The 27,675-nt window shown below is 36.2% G+C and overlaps 1 protein-coding gene across 1 annotated transcript in view; it reads left to right on the top strand.

The window, feature by feature from the left end:
• Positions 1-27,675, top strand: part of hbs1l (HBS1-like translational GTPase) — a 45,178-nt gene that overhangs the window by 8,824 nt on the left and 8,679 nt on the right. Inside the window, exons 5-11 of the mRNA XM_088933121.1 lie at positions 19,618-19,726; positions 23,845-24,098; positions 24,652-24,817; positions 25,192-25,309; positions 26,754-26,900; positions 27,038-27,112; positions 27,341-27,458. Of these exons, the coding sequence (XP_088789247.1) occupies positions 19,618-19,726; positions 23,845-24,098; positions 24,652-24,817; positions 25,192-25,309; positions 26,754-26,900; positions 27,038-27,112; positions 27,341-27,458 (987 nt within the window). The remainder of the gene's footprint in view (positions 1-19,617; positions 19,727-23,844; positions 24,099-24,651; positions 24,818-25,191; positions 25,310-26,753; positions 26,901-27,037; positions 27,113-27,340; positions 27,459-27,675) is intronic.

Below are 27,675 nucleotides of genomic sequence, written 5' to 3' on the forward strand. Positions count from 1 at the left end.
AAAAGGAATAATCATGATTGCATACATGTTCAAACACTTTGCTGTGGCAAATTGAAATTATTTTATGTGAAAAAAATAAAGTTAATGAGTCACACAGTTAGTTGAGTAGCCGTTGTGTGCAATAATAATAGTTCTTGAACACCTGTCTTTATGAAGTTTCTTTGTTAGGTAGTGAATTTCAAGCAAAAACTCCACCATGAAGACTAAGGAGATTTCAAAGCAAGTCAGGGTTAATGTCATTGAAAGGCACAGATCAGGAGAAGGGTAAAAAATACTCAAGTCTCTGAATATCCCTGTGGGCACAGTCTGCTCAATCATCAAGAAATGGAAGGTGCATCGTACCACCCAGTCACTGCCTAGATCAGGTTGTCCCTCCAAGCAGCCAGGCCAGGGGGAAATGGTGAGGAATTCCATTGTAAGTCAAATGAGAACTTTGATAAAGTTAAGAGTTCAGTGATTGAAAAGAGAAAATGCGCATGGGCCAATAATATCCAGGTCCCTCCACAAAGCTTTCCTGTATAGAGAGAGAAAAACCCATCTCGTATTCTGTGTCGAGTTTGCAACAAAGCACTTGATTGATCCTGCAAAAAATATAGCAAAAGTCATTGTGGTCAGGTGAGAGCAAACTGGAAAGTTTTGGTCAAAATGTCAAGTGTTAAGTTCTTTGCAGACCCAACAGCACATCTCTATAGTCCAGCGTGGAGATGGTAGCATCATGCTATGGGAATTCTGCTCCTCTGCAGGGACTGAATGCTTGTTAGTGCTAAAGGTAAAATGGGCAGAGCAGAGTATAGGCAAATAATAGAGGAAAACCTGTTTTGTCTGTAATTCCCTTGCAAGCGGGGAAAACTTGAGCGAATCTGTCAAAATTAAAGGACAGAAATTGCACCAAACTGTTATAAAAAGGTGATAAAGACCTATAAAGAATTGTAGCCTTAATTGCTAACGATGCTTTTACCAGATAGTGAGTTCAAGCGTCGGAATACTTATGCAATCAGCATTTATTTTTTCTCTTTAGTTTTTGCTGACATTTATTTGAACTTACAGTTAGTTTGAACAATCCCTGAATGTATGTTATATTAACTTTTACAAAATGTATGTGCACCATTTTGTAATTTTAGCAAATGGGATAGCACATGTGGGATCTGAACACTTTTGCAAGGCATTGTTTATACAGAGATTCCAAGCTACTGGTTCCTAATACAAAGAAGGGTTATTTCTTCTTTGCATTCCCTGTACAAGTGAGCAAGTGCCTGGGGGAAGACAGCAGTAGGATTTATTGCTCATTGATTTAATTTTTTTTAAAGAAAGTCAATTGAAGGCGAATTTCTGTTTTGTGAAAAGGTGTCAATATTTTTATGTCAATATATTTTTTGCATGTTCATGCAGTGTACATTTGTAGATTGCACACCTGTACAGTGGCATTATACTTCTTGTATTACTGAAGCACTAACCTACAAAAGTAATCTGTGATCAGTAAAATTCTGAAGAAGTTAAGTTACCTTGAATATAGTTAAACGAATTGTATGTTCTTAGTACATAAACGTTTCAGATATGGGCATTTTGTCTGTCCCATTCTCTGTCTAATTCTTAATAGTATTTCTGTAATAGTATAATTCTTAATAGAATTTCATCCACTGTATCTAATATATATTAATGTCTTTTTAAAACTAATTCTTTATCTTTTATTGCATGGCTGCCATATGTTCAAAAAATGTTTTAAATAGTGGAGAAGCTGAAAGAACTTTTCTCTTTTTATACACATAAGCTGAAGCTTTTTCTTGGTCTTCTGATACATGAGTGCTTCTTGAAACACGTTTGTGGCTCTGACACACCCTATTATCATTTGCACTATAGAAATTAGTAATGAAACCACCTGAGAGACTTTGTTTTTACTGGAGTGGTCTGCGTACAAGTGTTCTCTGATTGTGGTTACCTGAATTGCAAATAGCATGTGGAATAAAGAGTAGTTATGGTGAGCACTTAAATGGCACTGGACAAAATGAGGGATTATTATTGATAACTAAGAAAACAAATATTTTTGTTACTAAAACAAAATGTAGTTCTTTATGTCTTAAGAATGTTTACCTGTAGAAATCTTTAGTCCTGTCTTTCTCAGTTGATAGCTTATAGATCTGATGTTCTCATTCATGCATGTCTTGAAGTATCCTAGGAAATCAGCTTCACCTTTTATTTTTGGGTAGAAGCAGCTGTTGGCACATAGAATACAGATTTGAATGTTATACAGTAGTTGGGACTGTAAATTCAACATCAAAAGTCCTTATTGTCTCTAGTCCCTTGTGAATGCTTTAGCCGGGCTGCACCTTGGACAGTAGCTCCACATTCCCTCCCCTGGCATCTACTGTATGTCCTTTTGTGACATTATTTACATGGAGCTCTGCACTGCTTGGACCCATGGAGCTGGAGTCGGACTGAGGGGGATAGTGGAGGTATGGAGGGGTCCCACTGACATGGCCAAGTCCTCATGGCACGGTACTTCAATCGTAGTTGCCTCTGAGGAATTTCTGGAGTGCGTGGGCAAGTTTTGTTTTTTGAAAAAAAATTGATTATAACATCACTAGAAAGTTTGTTTCAGATGCCCTTTATTTGTAAAAGGAAGTGCCCATCTTCAGTCAGTTTCAGTTCATGTCCTCTGGACTGTTTCTGTGTTCGTCCTAAAGTGGTCTTCTTGGTTGAGTTTGTACATGTCAGCATTTTGTGTGTGCTTCAGTCAACTTGAGTTTCTCCTGTCGAAGGCTAAAGAGTTGAAGTGGCTTTAAATCGCATTTGTGACATTCTATTAAAGCCAGGAAATTAACCTGGTCACTGTTTTTTAAACCAAGGTACAAACATTCCTTCTGTAACATGGTGAAGTTGTATACAAAACTCCACATGAAGTCTTTCTATTCCATCATGTATTCTTAGCATAAATCCTCTTGTAGCCCATAGTGTAATAGAACAAGCTACAGGATGAATGACTGTTCTGCACAAAATATTGTATTTTTATTTAACTTTATTTAAGTCTCAAGATTGCCATTTTTAGAAAAGCTTGTTCGTTATGGATTTATGAAGTGTTATTTGCATCCCCTAAGTGTTGAGTTATGCACTTTTATTATTATTTTGTCTGATGCTTTTATTTTAAGGCAGTTTACATTTGTACCCATTTATACAGAGAAAAGCACGTTGTTCAAGGGTGCAGCAGCAGTACGTATCATGCTTATGGGATCTGAACCCACAACTCTCCAGTTATAGGTCCAGGGTTTAGGAAGTTCACATTTTTCAAAAAGGGCAAAATTATGTCTGAGGTCCTGTGCAGTTGAACAACAAAGTGACACACTTTGAGTCACTTTAGCTAAAGAACGTTAGGCACTGGGCAGTGTTCAAATGCACTGGATAGAAAAAAAGCATTACTCATTCCCATTATCTCACAAATGATAAGTACAGCTTACCACAATATAACACCAGACTGCTTTGTTTCCCACCGTTTGATGTAGTGACTGTGAGAAATACATTTATATAGAATGTATTTAATATATCCTATAATAAATAAAACTAAATTTAAGAAAACCTGAAGTCAATAAATATTCCCCAAGAAATCTATGAATATTTTAATATTCCATGCCTTTCAGGGGTTAAACACAAGATCTGAATTGATCACAGCTGAAATAATGCCAGCCAATTTAATAGCTATTAAACTGAGGTCATTCTCAAAACTGGTATGTGTTCTGATTTCCTTTTCCATGACCATTGCATTATGAACATGAAACATAAGCAAAGTAGTTTTTGTGCGGCTTCACTTTTTAATATAGTCTTAATCTTCTGCAATGGATCTCAATAAGAATCCAGTCTGATGAAAGCATGTTTGCCCACTGTTTTACACTGATTGATTCTGAGGCCCTTAAGGGATTTGCATTTCTTAGCTACTGTTCTCAAGTCTGCATCCATGTATGCTTTTCTCAGTATGTGCTAATCTTTAGCTCCAGCGCAGTTTTCCTAAGTGACTGTCTGTGAAAATTATGTTTTAAGTTATTTGGTGAGGGAAGATACAAATTTTACTGCTCTACTATTCTTCTGGTTTATAGTAAAAATAAGTGGAGAAACTGCTTATATGGTAAAACTAATGGAGTATTACCTTCAGTTATTTTCATTACATTGGTATGATCTGACTTTTGGTGACTCATAATAAAAAAGGAAATTTAATAAGCATTCAGAAGGTGAAAATTTTAAACATCCTAACCACGCAGAAGGCACTTTAAGAATAGGGCTTTCAGATTCTTAAATTACACTGTCAATTTAATGATGCATTAATTTAAAACAGAAAATAGTGGTCTAAGTACTTTAAATTTGTATTATAAAAAAGAATAGCAGGTAGAGAAGACAACAGTTTTTATTTTAATGGTAGCAATAATCAGTTAAAATGAAAGCCAATTAATTCCTAGGAATAGCAGGCCTTAGATATTTTTTTTTGCTGTTGCCACATTGTGGATTACTAGGGGAAGTCACAGACTTCACTGAAAAAATACTCAAAGTCACTTAAAAATTATCCGAACTTTCATTTGTGTAGGACTGAATTGTGAGGAGCTCTCTGAGTTTGTACAAACTGCTCTAACAGCAATAGCTGCTGAGAATTCGTAATCATTGCCCCATTACAGTGTGCCTAACCAAGTCCTGGAGAGAAGGCTTGTCTGCAGGTTCTCTTGTTGTCACCAATGACCAAATAGCTGGGATTGGCTTAACTGGAGCAATCTAGCAGCCTAAAATAAACTGATTTGTGTTGTAAAAGACCTGATTTAGAAAGAAAACCTGCCAGCTCACCTGCCTTCCAGGAGCACAAGTGGAACCAACGCATACAACTCAATCCTTTTAGAATAAAATTCTCACTCGCAAAAAGAAAAATACATGCAAGTAGGATTCATTTGTGTGAAGGTTTGCCTTGGTGGAAAAACAAACACTGAAACACTTTAGAAATTCCACATAAACGTTAGAATGACTAAACTTAGGTATACCCCTAAGTACCCCAGTATATGTTTTAGTTTTCATCCTTTGTGTATTTGACAAGAACTTTATTTGTGGTGTTGTTTCAGTAGCCTGACGTGTGTTATGATTGGTGGACACTTCACTTAACATAAAGGTACATTTTGGTACCCCTGCGTTAAGTGAAGTGTCTACCAGTCATTAGAACACAATGGAATGTGCAGAGGCACTACAGTTGACAACAAACTGACTCCTTAAGCTGACATTCTTTACCCCCACACCATTACACAACTGTGACACATTTTGGAAATGTCAGTGTACAGGATATTGTCATGCAAATCAATATCTTTAGTTGTGTGTTGCACGACCTAGTAAGGGTGAGTTATGAAGTTGCAGCTGTAGTGGCATCTGCTGCATAGTGACAGTATGACAATATTCTTTATGGGTCTTCCATGGTGCCCCATTGTGTTAGGTGGCGCTGTCATGAAGTAGTTCTCTTGGGTGATCATTTCCATGTCCTTAGGCATGGATGACAAGGCCACGGTTTATCTTCAGTTCTGCCTGTCAGTGGGCAGTAAATCTAGTGTCTGTGGATAAATTTTCACTTCAGATTGTGATGTTCCGGGCAGCAGTATCTTCAGTGCTTTTTTTCTCTCTCTTTCACTGAGCATTGGCAGGGAAATGTGATTAAAATGGCCAAACCCCTACCCCTTGCACTTGCAGGCTTGCAAACATGTTTCTTGGCACACATCTATGATTGTCACACGGATGGTATGGAGGAGTACTAAATGCGCCTCTAAGATTGCTTTCAGCAGGCATATTATAACTAATCATACTAAACTTGGTTAAAAGTAATACTGCAGATTTATTAATTGGGATTAAAAACATATTTTAGGGTTAGCTTGAAATAGCATAGAGCCAGGGAACCTCTTAAGAACCCTTTGCCCTAAGTGTGTCTCTCCTTTCATGGTGGTTACATAAAATGAACATGTTAACTGGGATTACAAATGCATCTCCTATGCTCAGCTTCTGAGGCACCCATGTAAGAAGTTAAGTTAATTTTTTTTCTTCCATTTTTCTCTAAAAATGTAACTTTTTGGGGTGAGAATGAATGTCTATGGCTGTCCTTTTCTTAACTGTGTTGATGCAATTTGGTTTTCAGATTTTATTTGTGAAGAAGCTTGCCTTAAAGGAATTACATGTAGTGCACACTACAAGTGTAGTATGATTGTTTTCTTATAGTAAATCATCATCCTGTAGAGAGCATTTATTCATATAAAGAATATTAATGAAGCTTTGGCACAACTGCTCTTATCACTTCAATCATATTGTTTTGAATTGTCTAGAGGTGAGCTGTACTTTGGTTAAGTTACCTCAGAGATTCTAAGGAAAGCCCCTTTTCTGCTGGGATGCCCTATACTCACAAATGTGTGCTGGGTAAACGTACTCATTTTGGCACATGAAGAAAATGTGCAATACCTTGGCTTCTAAGATGACTATTTTTGTGTTCTCACCAGCTGTGAAGCAGTAGCTTCAATGTCAAATTACTTGATTTACTTTCGTAGCACTGAAGACAGGTGTTCAAAGTAGCTATAGTCACAGTGTCCTAAGATTTATGTTTTAAATGTTTTTATGTTTTCTGCGAGTAATAAAATTTTTTTTGATTTTCATGATAAAAAAAGCTTGATTTGAATGTCTTATTTCCTCTCAACGTTTTTGACGTGAACAAGTCATTTCTGTAAAACCGTATTATAAAAAGTATCTCAGTGCTTTCCGATTCTTGTTTCAGAATACTCTGTAATGAGTTTCTGATTCCTTTTATAAGAACAAATTTTGAGTGCAGGCATTTGCAGTGCATTTTTCGTGTGATAAGCTCGTATCTTTTGCTGCATGCAATTTCTGCATGCAATTTCAGCCTTTGCACCTATAGATTGTTAAAATCTTGCAAAGTTCATTTAAAAAACATGCACAATTGTAGATTGTTCTTCATTGCCGCAGTGCATTTAGCTTCAATTTTCCTGAAGTAAACTCAGCTTGTACTTCTTAAACAGGGAGGACATCTAATGTGGCCTGTTATGTTTTTAAGAAAACCATGGAAGTTTGTCTAGGTTAAATGGCAGGTTAAACAGGCTGCTCTTTATTTGCGTTCCTGGATGTTTGTTACTGCTCTGCTTTTGCACAACAAGCATCTAATGTTGGGATGCCCCCAGCCAACATAATGAAAATGATTTCACTTACGGTGAGAACGGGATCATTACCCTTCTGTCTACTGCATTATATCCTATACAATGTACGCAGGTATTTCCCTTTGGCTTATACTAATGTTGACCCCTTCTAAAGTATTGTGGTTCTGCCAAATCTACTGTGTGTGCAGTGAGTATCTGAGCTCATCTAATCTGAATCCAATCTGTATTTACAGCTTACAGTGATGAGCACATGTTGTACTTGTCAGTGACTAGGGATGGAGTTGTATGACATATACTGTATTGATATAAAACATAAGACTGAAGTGTAACTTTTTTTGTGAATGCACAAAATCGTTGAGAAAAAATATACTTTGATTATCTAATATTGGATTATACCACAGTGCCTGGGTTTCTGTGACTCTTACTAAGAATAACCAGCATTCTGACAGTGGATGTCCAGTTAAACTGGACTGCATTTTAAATGAGCATAATGACCTATTCGGAATTAGACTCAACCATTTAGAGCACTATTGAGCGCAATGGTCCATTAACTATCTGTTCTATTTGCATACAGTATGTCCAGTACTTTGCTATTTTGAGTCCCTGAGTCAACTGTAGCACCAGTTCCCCAAGATGTGGTGCAAAACACGGTAAATATCTCAGTCTATCCTTGATTTGCCACAATAACAATGAACCCTGGGAGTTTCTGGAGGAAGGTAAGCATAGATCTTGCCTCTCCCTTTCCCCAAATTGGTACAGTGATCCTGGCATTGCACCAGTGTCATCAATTCTAAATGCGTTCGAGGTATAAAAAATATTTTTTGTACCTCTGGTCTCATTTTTTAGGTCTTTGCTTTCCTGTGTAGAATAAATATGCAGTGTGTTGGTTGTGCCACTTTTTCAAATTATATAGGTCAGTACTATTTGGCGTGACTACCAAAAGCTAACTTTGATTCCTTCTTACCTGTGTCTCTGGTGTTCATTGTTTTGCAGCACTGTTTCACCTGAATAGAGCAGGTGGTAGCAAGACAACTTTGTTTTCAGCCCTTTATAAGTATATAGTATATCTATATAAGTATATCTTTAAATTTAGAACGCTTACATTGAAGAAACAAAAAATAAATAGGAACAGAATTAATGGTTGAAAAATCCTCAGTGCTCCATCTTCAAGTCATTCAGGGACCTTAGCATAAACAGTTTTACCGTAAGTACAAAATATTTAAAAAGCACACAAATTGAAATCACTGTTTGCGAAGTTTTTTTTTAAAGCTAAGAGTATTTATGATATTACATTTCTTAGTTTTGGTCTGTTTTTAATCCCTTTATCCATAGTCTTAAACTTCACACATTGCCAGTTCTTCTTATTTAAATACAGTAACAAAACCATGATATGATTTTAGAAATATTCTTTTGCTTAACCAGTTTCTGGTAAGAAACCAAAAGATTGTTCAGTCATATTCACAGAACTGTAACGCTGCACAAATCATCTATCATACAAAGTATCAAACAGTCCTACTGCATTGGCGCTCTCTTCTGGCAAGGAAAGCACGTGAGAGAAACAGTACAGACAGAAATGTGAGCACCTAAGGATTTATCTTGATACAGAGCAGAAAGTGAAAACAGTTTTCTTACTATTAAGCACAAAGGGTCCACTCTTATATAACTCATTTATGTTCATTTTTTATATGGAAAAATATACCTCAAGAGAAAACATTACGCATATTTAATACATTTTTGTGTTGTAAAAACCTCTCCAAATCTCTCATTTGTTTTTCCTGTGTCCTCAAACATTTGAATTTAATTTGATCAAATGGAAGATATTATTTTCATGAAACCAAAGTACCCTCAAAAACATTCATACATCTCTTATTTCCAGTACCCCTTAACCTTTAAAGAGAACCGAGACGCTGTGTGTAGTAAATCAGTGCATCTATGTGCTCTTTCTTGACTTTGAAACCAGCAGAAAAAAAAAGTCTGCTGCAGATTAGTTTAGAAAGTTACTTAGTAATTTGATGAATGTTATTTTTATGAAAGAGTTTTGTTTGGTACATGTGAAAAGTGAAACTTAACTTCTCATTAAATTAAGAAAAATATGTTTACGTCGGAAATCCCCCCCACCATGTGGCTTTGTCGCTAGGAAATTACCTCTTTTCTTTCTGCACAAGATAGTATGCAAGGTAAGCAATTGAAATTTTATATCCGGCCTCTATTACATATTTCTTAAAATAGCTGTTTCTTTTTTTCTTAAGCTTTTGTTTATCTGAATGTATAGTGATGTTACCAGTTGAAGGTTTTATCCCCCTAAAAACATGCAGTAGTGCAGGAGTGAAGTATTTTTTTTAAACAAAGACAGGCTTTATAATATTTGTTTTAATGACTTTAATATTTATTTTAATATTCCTTCTGTTGACTGTGTCCGTAACATTGTTGAGGTGCTTGATCTATTAGAATTATATTTTTGACAACTGAGCTCTACAAAGCTGCATGAGTATGATATATTAAAAAGACCCCCAAAACATTTTTTAAGTTACCTTTAGAGTACATAAGTATCAGATTTAGGCTTGGTTGCAATGTTTGTTTTAAAGCTGACACAAGTTGTGTTGATAATTTGGTGCAGAAAGAGAATCCCTCCCTTCAGTGCAAGATGATGATAATATACTCTAATGTCTGTCTTCACAGATAGAAAGGTGCCATCTTACCATTAATGTAGGGCTGTTTGAGATAAAGCAACTGAATTTAGTATTTTTATACCAAAACAAAATTCAGTATCTCCGGTTTGTGAATTCAACATCATTGTCAGTGTAATGTCTAATATAATATAAACAAAATGTGGTAAGGTTAATATATTTACAGTATATGGGTGATATGTAACTTTTTTTGTTACTTTTAATAGAATATGAGCCAAAGCTGGTAATAAGAGAGAAAAAATGAAAACTTAATTGTGAACATTTCCAAATATTTGGGCACATTACCAGCCATATACAGATTCACTTTCACCTGTTATACTCTGTATAGTGTAAGTTTCCCTCCAGGCTTTCCTGTTGTTTGATTTGCATATCCTGTTGTGTGTTCCACTGGATTCTGTGGTCATTCCTGCTTAAATTATATTCCATGAATACTCACTATTCCAGAAATAAAATCCTCCTGGCAGCTTCACAGAGCGGACTTACAAAGAATTGCAGTACTTCACTGAAGCCATTTTGCAAAAATTGTTCCTCACCTAGAAATAATCTAGTAACATGTCTGTCTTCTTACAAAAGTAACTGAGCTGAAAAAATGGAATAAATAGTTAAAAGCATATCATGGTTTGCTTGTAATAATGTTAGATTAATAAAGCAGGTCTATCTTGAATAACACTAGCAATGCCAAACTACAAATTCCAGTTGAACACAATGTCTGGTGTTAGTAAGGGCTGAAATTCCTCATACACTGTTGATGTCTTATGTACAGTAGAAATACAGATAAGCAAAGGAAAATAATTTTATATAGGTCATAATGAGTCTCTCAAAAAATGTAGATTTCTCAATCAGGGAGAGATGCTGCAGATATTGATGTAAGTTTTGGATTACTGATCAATGATAAGATAAGAAAATGTAATGGAAAATTATGCAAAGAAAAGTGTATTGTTTTAAAGAGAACATTAGACAATACTGCAGATCTTTTTTTCTCTGCAGAGAGGTTTAGGTTTAATGTTTTCAAATATACAGTTCTATTAATAAATGTATTAGGTAAAGAGTAAAAGACTGTTTCTGTTTGTACAGTTCACTCTTTCCTTCTGTAAAATATCATGAAGTAGCTTAAAATGCAGATGGAAATATAAATATAAATATTATATGTAATAGAAGATTTTGTAGAGCATATTAAACAGATTACATTTTTGTGTTTTTAGCCTTGTATTTACCGTACCACTGTATAAATCTAAGTCTATCTGCTCTGACATGAGTTTTGACATTTCTTATATGTGAAAATTCATATAAGAAATTACATTAAATTACCACTTACTGTATATGTGTTAGGGCTGTTGACTTGATTTGCTGAACAAAGTTTTGCCTACCTCTTTTAGACTCCCTATGCATGTACCATAAAGTGAGCTCATGGCATGCTCAGGTATTCTGTTTGGTGCAGTGGTTTTCAAATCATGTTATTCCCTTTTTTTGTCTTACAAAAATATACATAAAATGCACAATGCAGAAGACAGTAGCTAAACCACTTATCTGAAACAAGTTTATCTAGTAATTATAAAAGATGCCAATCGATAACTACATTGTCAATGTTACAGAATGTCTTATTTTACTGAACACCTGTTCTTCCTAGCTAGTGGTTGTAGAAATTGTTCTAGTGAATTCATCTTCTAAAGATGCAAGGTGTCAATACCTACACCTGCCGCACATGGATGTCTCTTTGTACTGTAGATTAGCATGGTTTTCCAGTGCATGTATTTTTGAAACCTCTAAAACACTAATGCTCAAGGTACTATAGTTATTTATAGTACAGAGAAAAACGCCATCATCAAGCCATGCCATATTAACTGTTAGAGCTTCCTTATCAATACACCACACCTTTTGAAATGGCTTCACCTTTTCACCTAAACAGGATCTGAAAATTAAGATTTAAGAGGAAAGTGGTCTGAACCTCAAAGCCACCTGGGCTAGCGATTGCTTTCTATTTTGTCTTCATTGTGATAACCACAACTGCCATCAGACATGCTTTTGAAATGTGCACATCATAAACAGAGCTGACAGCTTTCAATCAGGAACTACTCTACCAAAGAGGATGTCTGTTCTTAAGATTTATCTCATCAATGCTGTAGTATTACTGTATCGGTAGGGAGCAGATCACTTAAAATAATGATTATAAGCTTTTAGGGAATGCAGTACAAAACCTGTATTTTCTGGTGAACAAGTGGGATAAAAAGCCAATATACTAAACTCATCTCGGGCTTGTAGGAGAAACCTAACATCGAGCTTTAATTGTGTTTCTCCATCACCTTGGCGCATCAGTCTGACGTGAGCACAGAGTGGGTATGCTGCACCCACATTGTGCACAAAGAATGTAGTTAGGGGACGAGATGATTATGGCAGTTGAGAGTGGTCTAAAAGGAAAATTTATTGCTTTCAAATAAAAACTTTGTATAAGCGTCTTTCAATAAAAACACAATACAGTGTAACCATGTGTGATCTTATCTGGCTGCAGTGCCTTTGGGTTAGTCCCTCAGTTTTGACAATCAGTCATTCCAGCAAATCCTGAGGTTCTTGACATTGTCTTGGTAGGAGCTTATTGATTTTATTTGGAGAATGCAATTTCTCTGCCCATTTTACCTGGTGATCAGAGGCAAAGTTTTGACCTCCTAGTAGAGGATTAGTTGAGTCTAGAAAGTTAGTTCAGAGCACATTGGTAGCAGTCAGATCTGGAAAAGAGTTTTGATGATATTTGAATGGGAGCTCAATGGAGATGTAAGAAAAGGGAACATTAAAGGTTAGAAAAATCACATATAGCAACTACTGTAGTAAATCCGAAATGATACGAGTCTTTCTAAATATTTTTGAGACACTTTTGAGTCATTTTAAAGTTGTTAGTAAATATTATTAGGAAAATGACAAAATAATTCTATCTAGCTAACACTGCATATGCTGTAGACTAGTGTTTGAAATTAATTTTAAAGTATGTATGCACGCACATCTGTGCAAAAGCCTGTAGACTTTTGCACAGATGCACAGACAGGATGGCTCTGTGAGAACTAGTATTTACTGTTCATGAATAAAAGCATAAAAAAGCCCCACTTGCTGAAAATTCACAAGACCTTTAAAATGTGAAGTGGAGGCTCATCTTCACTGTCTGTTGGCTGCCAGGTGTATTGCAGTGAGGTGGAACAACTTTCCTCATGGCAATTGTTTAAGTCCTTAACAAGTCCATATTCTTCCCCAGAGTCCAAATCCTCCACTTTTGCCTCCAAGAGCATCTTTAAAGGGTACAAAATTGTCAAAAATAGGATAGGGCACAATCTTGACTTAAAGTAGCCATTCACACTGCAGTCTGTTCAGAGAGAATAATTTCTTAAAGACAAATTCTCATCCAATTCATGGAACAGGGTGTCGTAGATCTCCAGTGCAACATGGCCTGACTTTAGAGAACCACCAAGCTCGCGATCAAGAATATCTAACAGATTTGATTTTTGAACAAAATGGCGTGGAGGACTTCCTTTCGATAGAATGTCACTTAAAAATGACATACTTTATTGTGAGAAATAGAAAGTGAGGAGCACAAATGTTTCCTCCATTTTCTTTTGCATCTTTGAAAAATACCACTTTGAATGCATTATGCGCACATTGGGCTTTGTAGCCTCTCTCTCCTGGTGAACATCCCCATGGAAACTCCCTAAAACAGACAGCACTTGCCGTTCCTTGGAAATTCCCTCAGGTTATTTAGATAGATGATGGGCATACAGCTATGGATTCAGCAGTTTTGTTTTCCACCTAGTACTCTTACAGCTGTTTTTCAGTAAAGCAGACATGAAATTGAAAAACAGAAATTTACAATGCAGAAACCCAATGTCTGTTTTAAGAGCCTTTTGAATCCAGTGTTTCATTTGCTTCATAAACAAGACGCATGCATGTAATGTTTTTTCTTAACCTGGTTTCCTTTAGGGAAATGAGTTAAAAAATAATGCAATAATTCTTATCTATTGTTTTAATTTGTAGGTAATATTTCCTATTGGTAAGAGGTGAAGAGGTGGTCTAGAAATTCATTTGCCACATTGCAGTCTTAAAAAAACCCTCACTGCTGCTACTTTGAGGGAATTCTAACTGAAAGATTGTAAGATAAGTCAGAAGAGTGTTAGTATGTCCGTTATTGTTCTTCAGTGTTTTTCTGTATGAAAACTCCTTTGTTTAGACTTATACTTTTAAATTGCACAAATTGTCTAGTCATACCTGGATGTCCTTGGGAGATTAGTGCTTTTTCTCTTTATATTCTCATTTGACGTAAAAGTCCATTTAAATCAGACAACTAGTAGCTGAACAAAAAAAAAAAACAACCAGTACAGTAGCAAAGTTTAAATTCCTATTCAATTGCTGGAATTTGTGTCAGAAATGCTTCGGATGGGTTTTGATCAGTGTTTGATTGTTGAAGCTGACTTTGCTAGTACACATTTTAGCTTTGTCTGGTGTTAATTTGAAATATTGACATTTATAGTGGTTTACAAATCTTAACAGTTTGCTGTAAAATGTGTATTCCTAATTACAATTTCCTAATGTCCTACAGTAACTAGTATTTTTTTTTTATTAACAGCCCACATGTCAACCCCTCTTTCTGAATAGCTGCTAACAAGCCACCTCTGTAATAGAGAATAGTGTACTGGAGTAGGTAAGTTTAGAGTAGTTTCTAGTGACCATGCTGGCCCAGGTGGTTATAGTTGGTTACTATGAAGTTACAGCTGTCTAGTGAGACAAGGTTCCTCCTGGCAACACAAAGCATTTGGGCCAGTTCAGGGTTGGAGACTCCCGGACTGTAGTCAGTGAGCATAACAAAGCTTATTTATGTGGTGAGCCTAACAGTCACCTTAAGTCATAAAGGGTTAAGATAAAGTGACAGCTAACAATTGACTAGGAACAAGTTCCAGCTGGTTGTAGAAGAAAACTCACCCAAAATGTTGTTTAATCACTGAGGCTGGTAAAGCTGTCCATTTATGTCTTGTAACTTAAACAAAGATAATTTATTATCTTGGCTTGTTTGAAACAAAGTTCATTTAACTTTAAAGAACAAGCTTTACTATTTATAATAGAAATAAAAACTGGACTAGTCAGGTTCTAAGTATTAATCAGCTCAGGCTGAATAGGCATTACCACATACAGTGCACCTTAGATTTATTCATGCTCCTGAAGAATTACGAACATAACATATCACTTCACAGAATGAGTTGCCGATTAAATTGAATAATTTCCTTACTTTAAAACAGTTCTATAAATGTTATACTTTAATGATAATCGCATTGCTCAGAGGAAAGTAAAATTTGTCATAATTTCATTAATGAAAATACCAGTGTTTCTTTCGGATACTTGGAAGTCCTCCAGAATTATCCAAAGGCCTCTGAGGTTTCCTGTTTCCCTGGGGTATAAAAGGAGGTAACACATGGAAAACGCTTACTGTAGCAGTAGCATCTATCATCTTGGTTTAAAACTGAAATCTCTCCGAAAACAAGTGCTCTGTAGGCAAAATGGCCATTGACCTCCACAAGCTAAAGGATGACTGTAAGAAAATCCACAAAATCTGCCACTTTAGTGTATAACTGCTGTCCATTATTAAGACAATTGAGACTACTGGTAAGCAGAAATTGGAAACAATTGTCGGCACAGGCTGTGACACAAGCAATTTGTGAGGCAACCGTAAATTCAAGGCAAGACTTGGAATCTTTTGACATTGCCTGCTTCAATGTGGTATTCATGACTGGGTACTAAGGATGAAGCTTCTTCTGAGCACCACAAAAAGAGGCGACTTGAATTTGCCACCTACATCTGAGGGACAGTTGGAACCATGTCCAGGTTCCCAATTCTGGTCCAGAAGGCCCACATACCAGCTCGCAGTTAAACAGTTGAACCCTTGATTGATTTAATAACAGGAATCGTTTGAAGTGTTTTCAGCTGTTAAACGTGTTGGATGTCACCTTTTAAATCTTGCATTTCATAAGTAACATAGAATTCCAAACCTTTGAGTGGGTAGAAAAAAACTTGCAAATGTTCCAATCAAGCAACTTGTTAGCTCAGTTAAGGCTTCAATTAAGTAATTAAGCTCAGCTGGAATGAAAGCCAGAAGGTTTGTGGGCCTCTGGGACCAGGATTGGAAACCCTTGTCTTATGAAACAGAAAGTTTCCAAAATCTTTTGGATGTGCTCATCAGTGTTATGTCTGGTGTAAAGAAGGCCAAGTTAGTGCTGAGAATCGCTTATACCCCGCTGTTAAATGTGGTATAGAGTCTATTATGTTTCTTGGTTGATTTGTGTCTACAAGTCCTGGAGCCCCAAGACGGGTGGAATCATGAATTCCAACATGTACCAGGAACTTTTGTCTAAACGCCTAGCTCTCTGTTCCAAGAAGCACAAACATGGCCAAAAATGGACATTTCAGCATGACGATGATCCAAAGAAAGCTTAGATCCAGATTCACAAGGAAATGGTTGACTGCATGCAAAATAATCGTTCCTGACTGGTCATTACCATTTCCAGATCTCAATCCAATCAAGCATTTGTGGGTCAAACTCGCAAAGGCTGGTCATAAACGACCATCAAAGAGTCCAAAAGAATAGTCAAAAATCTCCTTTATAAGTGCCAGAACCCTATAGCATGTCAAATGTTTTTGTTTAATGTTTATACACTAGGGGTATAATTAATTTTGGAGTGCATACATTGTTTTTCATATTTTGTAGGAGGTGAATGATGCCTGAGGATATAAGGTTTTCCTTTTTTGTAACACTTCTGTGTAATTCTTTACTGAGAGCCAAGGAAGCAACGACATTTTCTTTTTAATGCATCTCAGTATATGAATTAGGCATTAGAAATCAAATTAAGAAATTTTATACATGCAAAATATTTAAGGGCAGGCTTGCAGTGAGGAACCCAGTACACAGTGATTCATCAGAATGGGTTAACTGTTGTATTGTTGAATAATCTTTCACCAGGCTTCCCAGTGGTTCTGAGTCATTTCCTTTGCATGAATTAAACTCAAGTGAGTGTTAACTGCTGTGTTCAACAAAAGAAATTGCAGTCTTATTTACAGTTTGAATTAAGGTGTTTAACATTCAGGTACCTTAGTCATGTATTGCTGCATAAAGTCAAAACATAAGTATATTTCTTTCTAATTTCCTTTTTATTTGACTAAGCAGTTTCACTTGTACCTTTCCGACTGTTTTTATTTGAATTTTTTTGTATTAAGGCAGTTAGAATTAAGACAGCCCTACTTTTAATATCGGGTTGTTTTTCTCTCTTTTATAAATCCTTTCCCTTCAGCTATTAAAAAAAGAAAATCTAAATTAAGTTAATTGCTGGTTTAATAACATAAATTACATTTTTTCTATTGTTTAAAATGCTACATGTTAAAAATATACTGTACTTGTTGGTGTGTGCCTTTTCCCACAATGGTTAAGTATTTAACTGTAGTTTAAGTATGTCTAGAATTTTTTTTTATCACACAGCTACATTGCAGTCATTGATTTCTGTTGCATTAACCAAATATTGTTTCTTCTGTCGTAATGCCTCTGTGGAGAATGTGTAGAAATTCCCTGTGCTGTCTTATATGTACTGGCCACTAAATCCAAGTTTGCATCCACTCCAATTAAAAAAAATAACACTAAACTTAACTTAACCATTAATTCCAATCATTTCTGAGGATGAAGCTGCAGCTGCTCACCTTACAGTATGTATCATTATGACCTGAAAAACAGATTCACTTCACCTTGCAAGTTCTCCTGTTCCTTTTTATGCATTGTTTTTTGTCCAGAATTCCCTTCTGGAAGTCAGATTTACTCTGGTGAAAAGGTTTGTTTTGTCTTCAAAATTTAGGTTAAGCACTTAACGTGTGCTGTAGATGTGTTGCTAATGTGTAGCAATATTTCATTAGTATTTCATATTTCACAAACATCGTAATGTCAGGGACTTTGAGAACGCCTTGGGAAAATACAGTAAGTCTTTCACTGTGGGAAAAAGTGCATGAACATTAACAAGTTGTGTTAAACAACAGTACTGTGAAGTTTGGCTTTAATAACAGCACGTGCTTAATTTTCTCCCACAGAAATCAGTGTGTAAAGCAGTACTGTATGTGTCTTGGATAAGAGATAAGATCACTTTATTGGACATATACAATTTCTTGTATTAGGAATTTCTCTTTTCGCGTACCCCAACTTGTTCTCCATGAGACATACAGACAGGGAGAGAAGCTTGGGATTAGAGCGCAGGGTCAGCCATTTATATGGCACCCTTACAGCAGTTGGGGTTAAGGGCCTTGCTCAGGGGCCCAATGGAGTAGGATTCCTCTGCCAGCCGCGGCATACGAACCGGCAGCCTTCCAGCCACAGGCACAGATCCTTAGCCACAGAGCCAACGCACCGTGGATGAAGAAAAGGGCTGCTGTCTAACATTACCTGCTTAGATAAATGAACATCTTTCCACTGGGAAGCAGTACATCCCCCTCTCCTGCCTCCCTTCCATGGACTGACAGCCTGAGAGTATGTGGAGATGCAAACATCTCTTTCTGCTCTCTTTTAACACCAACGGGCATTAAATGATCCAATTTTTGCATGGAGGTTTTAACTTGTAAATAGTTAACCATGTGCTGTATATTTTGATTACATGTACAGTATGAGCACAAAACCATTGCTTTTAAAGAAGTGTTAGTCAAGTCATTTAGTTTAAGTTAAATTAAATTTAGTATGAGCCTAGAATGGTTATGTTTTTTTACCATTTCGCTTATGTCTTCTTGAAAATTATTTTTTTAATCTCATCATTTTTTAGATGTGAATGTAAGAAAAACATAATTTGAAACTCATTTTATGAACCGTGTTGTCACTGTTCTATTTTAAAATGTAAAGTAACTGTCAGTGATGGATAAGAAATTAACCCTTTCCTTACTAGACACCCTTTTTGGTCAAATAGCAACCAGAATGACACCTTGTAAAACACACTGATGAGTCAAAGTGTCATTATGACTTTAGCTGGGTCTGGAAAGGTGACCTCAGGAGCTTAGCTTTGTGCATCTGTGAAAAACATACTGTTAAGTGCAAGATGTTTTTCAGTTGAGGAAAACGTCATTTAAAAAAGCGGTAACATACTTGCTCATCTATAGGATAGCAAATAAGATAAAAATATTTTTAAATTACTGCTTGCAAAGCTTAATTTTATCTATGCATCTTTGAATTTGCTTTTATATGTTCACAATTATTCTGCTGTGAATGTATCAGTAAATTTATATTTTTGATGTAATAAACTTAAAAGCAGCTTTTATAATATTTTGGGGTTTTTCACGTGTCAGTGGTGAGGTTACTTTAAACATTTGAAAGGGTATTTTGACATTCATAATAAGGATCGTGTGTAACAAAACAAGCATTTAAACTTATGATAGCCTATCTTTAAATCCTAATTGATTCCTCTTAGCCTGTCCCTGCTGTTAGGTGGTATTTTTATCTTGGCACATTTAAATAAGATCAGGGTTATTAAAGGTAATTAGATTAGCATTTCTCACTTTATTTTCAATTTTTTTCTTCTCTAAATACACACTAGATATACATATTTCTATTAAATAGATTAGATCAGTAAAGTACCTCTTTTTTGCAACTGTTTTGCATCAGATTGCTCTCTGTTCCCACCAGATGCATTATACAGATATTTCTCTGAGATTGTTTGAAGAGAATACATCTAAATTGTTTCCGGTAGTACTGCTTTGAGAGTTTAGCAACAACTGTTTGTATTTTTTAGGAAGATCTACCGATCCACCTACAAATAAGCTTGATTCAGAAGTTCTTCCTAAAGTTGCCAGAATGACTGTTTCTGGAAAAAAACAGACAATGGGATTCGACGTTCCAAGGTAAATGCTGTTCATGTACTGTATTACAGAACATAATTTGACTTACTCTTTTTAAGAAGCATCATGTAGTGCATTACTTTAAAAGGTTTTAACCCTATATCCATCACTTTGCATTATACTATATCTTACTAATCTGAAAAAGTAGTTACAGCTGAAAAAAAGCATAATATTAAGCCCTAGTAGTATATGCCAGTGTCAAGTTATGCCCAGCTAATTGCTAGTGACTTCATTGTTTTTCTATTTGTTTTTTCATACATGCCTTGGGAGTTTTTCCCCATTATGTGACTTATAACCTTAATGATGGTCTGTAAAAATCCACTGCAAAGGAGTTTGTAGTCCTGACCAGGAGGAAATGCTTTGAGAGCATGTGTCTTTTAGCTAACCAGTCCAGTCCTTTAGTTAAATGACACACATTTTCCTGTTTGGTAGTCATAGCTAATCAAAAGATTTCTTTAAAATTATTTGGTTTACTAGTTTAGATATATGTCTGTTTCAAAAGCCTGAAGATTCATTAGTAATTCTGTTTTTTTACAAATACAGATTTAAAATGAAAAATCTGAAGTCAAAAGATTCAAGAGGTTTTGAGACTCACATGTTATAAAAGTGGTATAAGCCAGATTAAAATCAAGAATTATCTCACTAAAACCAAATTCCAAGCAATATAATTGACGACAATCTTTTCATTTTGTAGTTGTGAGAAGCCACTATTGAACATCAAACTGCTGTCGAGGGCTCGTTTATAATTTAAGAGTGATGACAGGCCAAAGTTATGATATAATCTTGCTTTATACTCTTATGATTTATGTTTGGGTTAGCCACTTTATAAAGTTACTGAAATTATAATGAATATTCTCAGCTATTTGCTTTTTAACTATGGTTTTTATTTTTAATTATGCTCGAAGGAACTGCCAGAATTGTTAGCACATTTTGTTCTTTTTTTTTTTAATTGTTTATGGGTATATGCATATGATTGTAAATTGAAATTTGTTAATATATAAAATTATATGTTGGAAAATTAATAGACAACCCTAAACCCTGCAACAAATATAGTTATCTTTGATGAATTTGATTAATATTATCTTGTCTTGTGCTCTCTCCAGAGTTTAAATTTGTATCATCGTATCGCGAGTCAGTGGAAGGAAAAGGAAGAAATTGTGGTTCAAGCTGTTTTCCATATACAGTACAGACGGGGTTTGCCCTCAATTAACCTTTTAATTGAATACGTGATATTTGCTTCTTGCACATTCTGTATTCTTGGCTGAAAGGGAGAAAGAATGATGGGTCATAATCGCAGACAGTAAAGTACAGTTTATATGCTGGGACCCTTCCTTTTAAGGCAGCGTAAACACCCTCGCCTGTAGCTTCCTCCCATTCAGTCTAGAGCCTGTCCTGGAAGGCTAGTTTTAACACTAGCACTGGACAATGTGAGACTTTAAAGTCTCTGAAACTGTGTGCCTCAGGTGTGCAACTAATGAAATCCTAGCATAACTTTACGCAATACAGGAATGCCCAATTGAAAGAAAACGTTCATATTTTATTATAAAGTTGCAGATTTTGTGTTAATAAGGACAAGCGTTTGTGTCCTACTTTTTTACTTATGTAAATTCTGTACATAAAGGACATAATTTTGTCCTTCACAATGTGAATGTCCATTTAAGTTTGGTCTGTGCAACTCATTGTTAACACTTTCTCCCTCTTGCGAGACACTTAAAATCTTTTTAGATGCCCCAGATTAATAATTTGCTGCAGAATGGCTTTAGATATTCAGTTTCACTTATTCCTGTACTCATTACTTTTATTTCTCAGTGGTGTGGGAAGTAAAGCAGAAGCAAGTGACCTTTTTTCTTAAACATTTTTGTTCTAAATTTAAATGTCAACTGTGAAGACTGTAAATGTGTAACTGTAACGTTTTAAATGCCATAATGACCAGTTATCAACTCCTTTTTTTGTGTTGGCCATTAGTGTTACAAGTATGATTGGCCATTACTCTGCAGAGTGTAAAAATGTCAGGTAATGTTAAAAATCACAAAGAGCTCTTTGAGCAGAAAATCGTAAATGGAACAAAATTCAGAAAAAAAATGAGAAGGAAGAGAGCGCTCTGCAATCTCCGTAAAAGGGGCTCAAAATTGAAAGATGCAAACAAAGTTGGAAAAATGTTTAAAAACTGTAAAAGAATGAGAAAATAGCTACAACACAAAAGGGAATTAGTGATAGAAGGCAAAAAAGGAAAGAGCCAATATGGAAAATTCATATTTACTGTGGGTTTTTGTAGTAGAAGATGTCAACAATAATAACATCCCTCAATCACTATTGGGTAATTTTAGCGTAACTGACTGTTCTGCTGATGCTAGTTCTGCTTAAGCCTAATACATGACTTGGCACTGATAGTAGTTTTCCAGTTGTACTTAAGAAAGTAAGGATTCTCACTTAGGATGGGGGCTGTACTTGCAGTTTGGAGATTTGAAAATTTAATATTAACTAAAAAAAGGAAAAACTGTTTCAGGAAGCTGCAAGACAGCTAAACTAGCAGAATACTTTCAGAGCAATGTCATTTTAAGAGAGAGCCAAAATGAACTTAAGATTAAATCTCATTAATTAGTACTTGTTGAATAAGAATCAGTGACAGTTGATATCTCTGTGTATATCTGGATTTCCTGAAAGATTTTTCATAAAATGCAAAATCATAAAATGTAAATTGTCAGATTAAAAGCATTGGGAATCCCATGTCTTGTTTGCACATAAATTAAACACAGGAAACCGCATCTTTTTTTAGGGACCAAAACCTCTAATTGGGCCAATGTAAGTAATATAAAAGGGGAAGTGACTAATGCAGAAGCAGCAGCAGCAAGGGAATTACAAAGTTATAGGTCGATCAGACAGTTGTCAGAACAGTTAATACTGAAAACTGCAAAGTGATCCACAGAGGAAGCAGAAACATGCTCTGCTCATATCACATAGGGGATCCTCAGCTGCAGGAAACTACACACAATAGAGATCCGGGTGTTTATGTAGACTCTTCTGCATCTGTGTCCTCACCAGCACAGTGTGGTGAAGCAAATGGAGGCAAACTGAATGCTTAATAGCAGAAGGTGTTGAATAAAAAACAAGGGAAAGTATGCTCAAGACTTATGCTATTAAGACCTCATTTAGAATATTGTTCTAACACCAACAGGAATGTAAAGACCTGACCACTGACCTTGTGGTCAGGGGATTGTCATACGGTAAATGGACAAGTAAAAGGTATTTGTGTCGAGAACAGAGGAGAAAGGGTGGAAATCTGATCCAAGTGTTTGCAATCCTAAGTGGTATAGACAGGTCAACCCAAGGTCCTATTTCTGGCTCAGCAGTGAAACAAGGACAAGGTCACAGTTGAGGTAAAAACAGAATATTTATATAGGAAGGAAAATGGGAAACGCTTCTTTACATAATGAGTTGTGGGTGTCTGGAAAATGCTTTCCACCCAGGTGTTTGGAGCACAAGTGCTGGGCTCTCTCAAGAAATGGCTGGCTGAAAATTGTTTCACTTTGCCAATGAAATGAACTAGATAGTCGTAATGGAGTCCTTTCTCATTTTGAAGGGTATTTAACATACTGTAATTCACAAGATGACTGGAATTCGGATGACTTTGGTTTCCACCATTTTTATGTCAATATACAGTACACAAAGGTGTACATATAGAGAAAAACAATTGCCCTTACTATGCAGCATTAAAGTGTGCAACATGAGGAGTACTAAGTGTAACATTCAGTCAACATTACTTAGTTAAAGGAAGTGTTTCAGTCTCACAGCAATAATCATTCATATCAACTATCTAGTATTTTCAATGCTAAAGGATCCAAAGTGTTTTTACAGATAGGAGGATCCTCACCTCACCTCACGTTATGCAAGTTGAGTTAAGGCAACAATATAGAGGCTTGAGTGATTAACTCATTAAGACAATAAAACTGGAAAGGAAAGTATCAGTTGGCCAGACTAGGAAAGTTTCAGTAGTGATTTTACCCAACTGAGGCTTTCCACAGCTTCAGAAATTATTCCTGAAAGAAAATAAAGCCATGCCCTTGATGCATTCTTTTGGCAAGAGCAAGTGTATTCTATCAGTGTTGTGGCTTGTCTTTCAGCACTGAAGACAGTGATGTTCCGGGATCTCTACCACAAAGGCCAGCAGCTTCTGAAGACTCCCATGCTGCAGTAGCTCCAAGCACACCCTCCAAAGCTGCCATTTCCGTCCCTTCTAGCCAAAGTGCTGCTGAGGAGGCCCCCGCCGTGCCGACACCCATCAAGACATCCAGCAAAGCCAAGCAGCAGATCGATGTCAAAGCTGAGCTGGAGAAGAGGCAGGGAGGGAAGCCTCTTCTGAACCTTGTCATAATTGGTATGTTTCCACCGCAGTGTGATTGTTCTGACACACATATACACACGCAGGTGTCATGGTTCCAAGCGGGATATATAGGCTTTTCACTTGTTTTGAATAAGGTGAATTTCCTGTTTTCCGTGTTCCTCTTTTAAAAATTCAGACATCACCTTAAGAAAAAGTTGTGGAATTTATAAGTGCTTGGATTACTTTGGAAGTGAAGGATGAAAGTGTCCTGGATTTATAAAAATACAGAGCTTCTGTTCAAATAATTCTTGTAGCTGGGGTGACCAATCCTAGCCTTTTGAGGACTTCAGAAATGAACTTATTTTCAGATCTTACAGATGAAATGTATTCAGGTAGATTGAAATGTATTGGATAAAATGAAAAACGGAATGCCATATTTATAGCTAGATTTATCTTATCCAAATGGAATCCCCCATATAGACTCCCTCTTTAGATTCAGAAATTAATGTATTTGTTGTAGATGAGATCAGCACCATTTAATAAATACAATGGGGTATACTGCAAGTTAAATTTTGGGACTGATTCAATTGTCATGTCTATCTCACAGGGCATGTGGATGCTGGTAAGAGCACATTAATGGGTCATCTTCTCTACCTGCTGGGCAATGTCAACAAAAGAACAATGCACAAGTATGAACAAGAGTCTAAAAAAGCTGGGAAGGCTTCCTTCGCATATGCTTGGGTACTGGACGAAACTGGAGAAGAGAGAGAGAGGTACATTTGCCTAAAATGACACAGCTGATTTCTTTGTTCCAAATACAAAGTGAGATCTTAGGAGAATCTTAGGGATATGGTGAAATGAAGGGGAAACCTGTGGCAGCCTCTTTAATGACTTAGAAGCAGTTAACGTTTAAATTAATATTTAATGTTGTTTAATGTAAAACATTGTTAAAGATCTGAATACCGAGTTGAGTATTAGGTTCTTTAACGGACTTAATTTTGTTTGGGCAGTTTCTGTATAAACAATCTCATAAGAGAAATACTTCTGCATGTTTAGTGCTTTTGGAACGCTGTCAGTAGATACGGATACTGTCATTTTCATTCTCAGTCTGCTTTGATTGACTTTCTGTCACCTGTGCTTTTTTCAGAGGCGTAACCATGGATGTGGGAATGACAAAGTTTGAGACCAAGACGAAGGTGATAACATTGATGGACGCACCAGGCCATAAAGACTTCATCCCCAATATGATCACAGGGGCTGCTCAGGTATTGCAAAAGAATTGAGACATTCAGAGCAAGAGGAGCCCATTTTGGCTGTTATGGCTGTTATGTTATCAATTTCAAAGAAAACGTAAAAAAATTGTCAAGATTTTGGCACTTAACATAATTGGTGTTTACTACAGTTTTTTTGCCACACCAAGTGCACAATATTGCTCTCTTTTTGTTTCATTTAGATATGTACTCAATGGGTATTAAATGTAAATATTAAATAACATTTTGGGTAGACAAAGGAATTAAAAGCCTTTAGGAACTGTTTGCAAATTAATTACTCAGCACACTTTCTAATATTGTTCTTTTAATGACTTTCAGCCTTAAAGATTAAAAATAAAAATAGGTATCTTCTTGAAAAGAGATTAAAAGAATGAAAAGACAAACATTTTAAGTGGGTAGTAAATTTTCAAATTTTTTAAAAGAAAAACGTGTTGCATTTGGTTAAAAGAAAATACAATAAATTTTTAAAGTGCAATTCGGTAAATACATGATATATTTGTTTTTCTTTGATTAAACGGACTGCATCCTCAGTGTTCATTTGGGAAAGTTTAGTGTACTCTGCCTTGTGTTTCTCCTAAATTTCCCTGGACTTGTCAGAGCAAGGTTTGGAATATTCTTGCACGTATCCACTACCCTCCAAGGAAAGAAACACCTCTTGTTCTTGGTCTCATGTGTTTCTTTCTTGGCATGTCCTCTGGCTCTGGGCTCCAGTCCCCCTGGTTCCTGGTCATTCCAGATTTATAATGCAGAAGAATTGTCCGGAAGTACATTTATCTGTACATTTTTATCTGTACTCCCTCTCTTTTGTAGTCGTGACCAAAATTGAACATAGGGTTCGAAAACGGGGTTTGCCCCCATAGTTTTATGAAATATTGAAACTGTTCATCTTAATCTTTGAATTCAGACATGTTTTTAATATGTAGATCAACAAGGTTTGCTTCAGTCTTGCATTTTCTTTCCCCTCGTAAGTATGTGGTGAAAGATGACAAAAGGGTTTTTTGGCAGAAAGTTTTCTAAGTCATTATGGTGAGCACCAGCCACTAAGAGATTGTCACGTGCTAGTTCTCACACTGTTTTTTCGATTATGTAACCATGTTTGCTAATTTAGATTCTCTTCTAAAGGTCTTTTTTTCTGTGCTGTATATATTTTCCTCATTAGTGTCTTTTGTAATTGATCCATATTCAATTCAGTACTTTTTGAAAGTTAAAAGGGTATGGAATGGGTGAAGACAACAGTGTGATGCACAGGGCCTTTCTCCCCAAAGTGTTATTAACAGTGTTTTGTTTCTCTTGATAATCTAACAAGACTATTAATAATCTTTCACTTGTTACAGGTGATCTCTGGCAGTGTGGGTAAGTTTAGTTGGCCACAGTTCTGCCGGGGTTGAGTGTGAGAGGGGCCTATGTGCTGATGCTGTTGTCTGGCTTTCTCCTGCAGGCGGACGTGGCAGTACTTGTGGTAGATGCCAGCCGGGGGGAGTTTGAGGCAGGCTTTGAAGCGGGCGGACAGACTCGGGAGCATGGGCTCCTGGTGCGCTCTCTCGGAGTCACCCAGCTGGCTGTCGCTGTCAACAAAATGGATCAGGTAAGGCTGATATCAATCTTCGCTGCTTATCACTGAGCTGCAGTGTGTGCCACAGTTTCCTGTGTTTGGTGAGAAAATTCTCACCATTGGCCCTGTCACATTTTTTTCCCAGTGATACTAACACATGTCTTTCACAGGTGAACTGGCAAAAAGACCGGTTCCAAGAAATTCATGCTAAACTCAGTCAGTTCTTGAAGCAAGCAGGCTTTAAGGTAAAAAGCATTTGGCTTTTTAAATCCAATCCTTTTTGTACTATTTAAGAACATTCCCATAGTAAAACAAGATAAATATTTGCTGCATAAGGAGTCCCTTAGTCCTTGGTAAATGGTTTGAACATAATAATTGCATGGCTATTAAGACTGATAATAAAGGTATTTTTGCATGTCCATAAAATGATTTAGAGCACGAAACTTATATGCATCTTACCTGATTTTTTGAAGGACTCTGATGTGTCTTTCATACCAACCAGTGGACTCTCTGGTGAAAATTTGACAACTAGGAGTAAAGTACCTGAGCTCACTGCTTGGTACAAAGGATCTTGCCTTCTTGAACAAATAGGTGGGTAGAAATCTATTCATTTTGATTTAGGAACTTGACAAGTCTAAATTTTATTTTTTAAAAGTAATTAACAACCTCTTGAAATATTAGAACTTTTTAAGTGTTTATTCATTCATGAAAACATTGGGTTTTGCTAAAGATTAGAATAATAGAAAACTAAAATTATTAGGACACCTTTTCAAATTGACATTTAGAGATTTCTGGAATCATGCGTTGC

This window comes from Atractosteus spatula, chromosome 2, assembly GCF_055471065.1.
Source record: "Atractosteus spatula isolate fAtrSpa1 chromosome 2, fAtrSpa1.hap1, whole genome shotgun sequence".
Classification (NCBI taxonomy): domain Eukaryota; kingdom Metazoa; phylum Chordata; class Actinopteri; order Semionotiformes; family Lepisosteidae; genus Atractosteus; species Atractosteus spatula.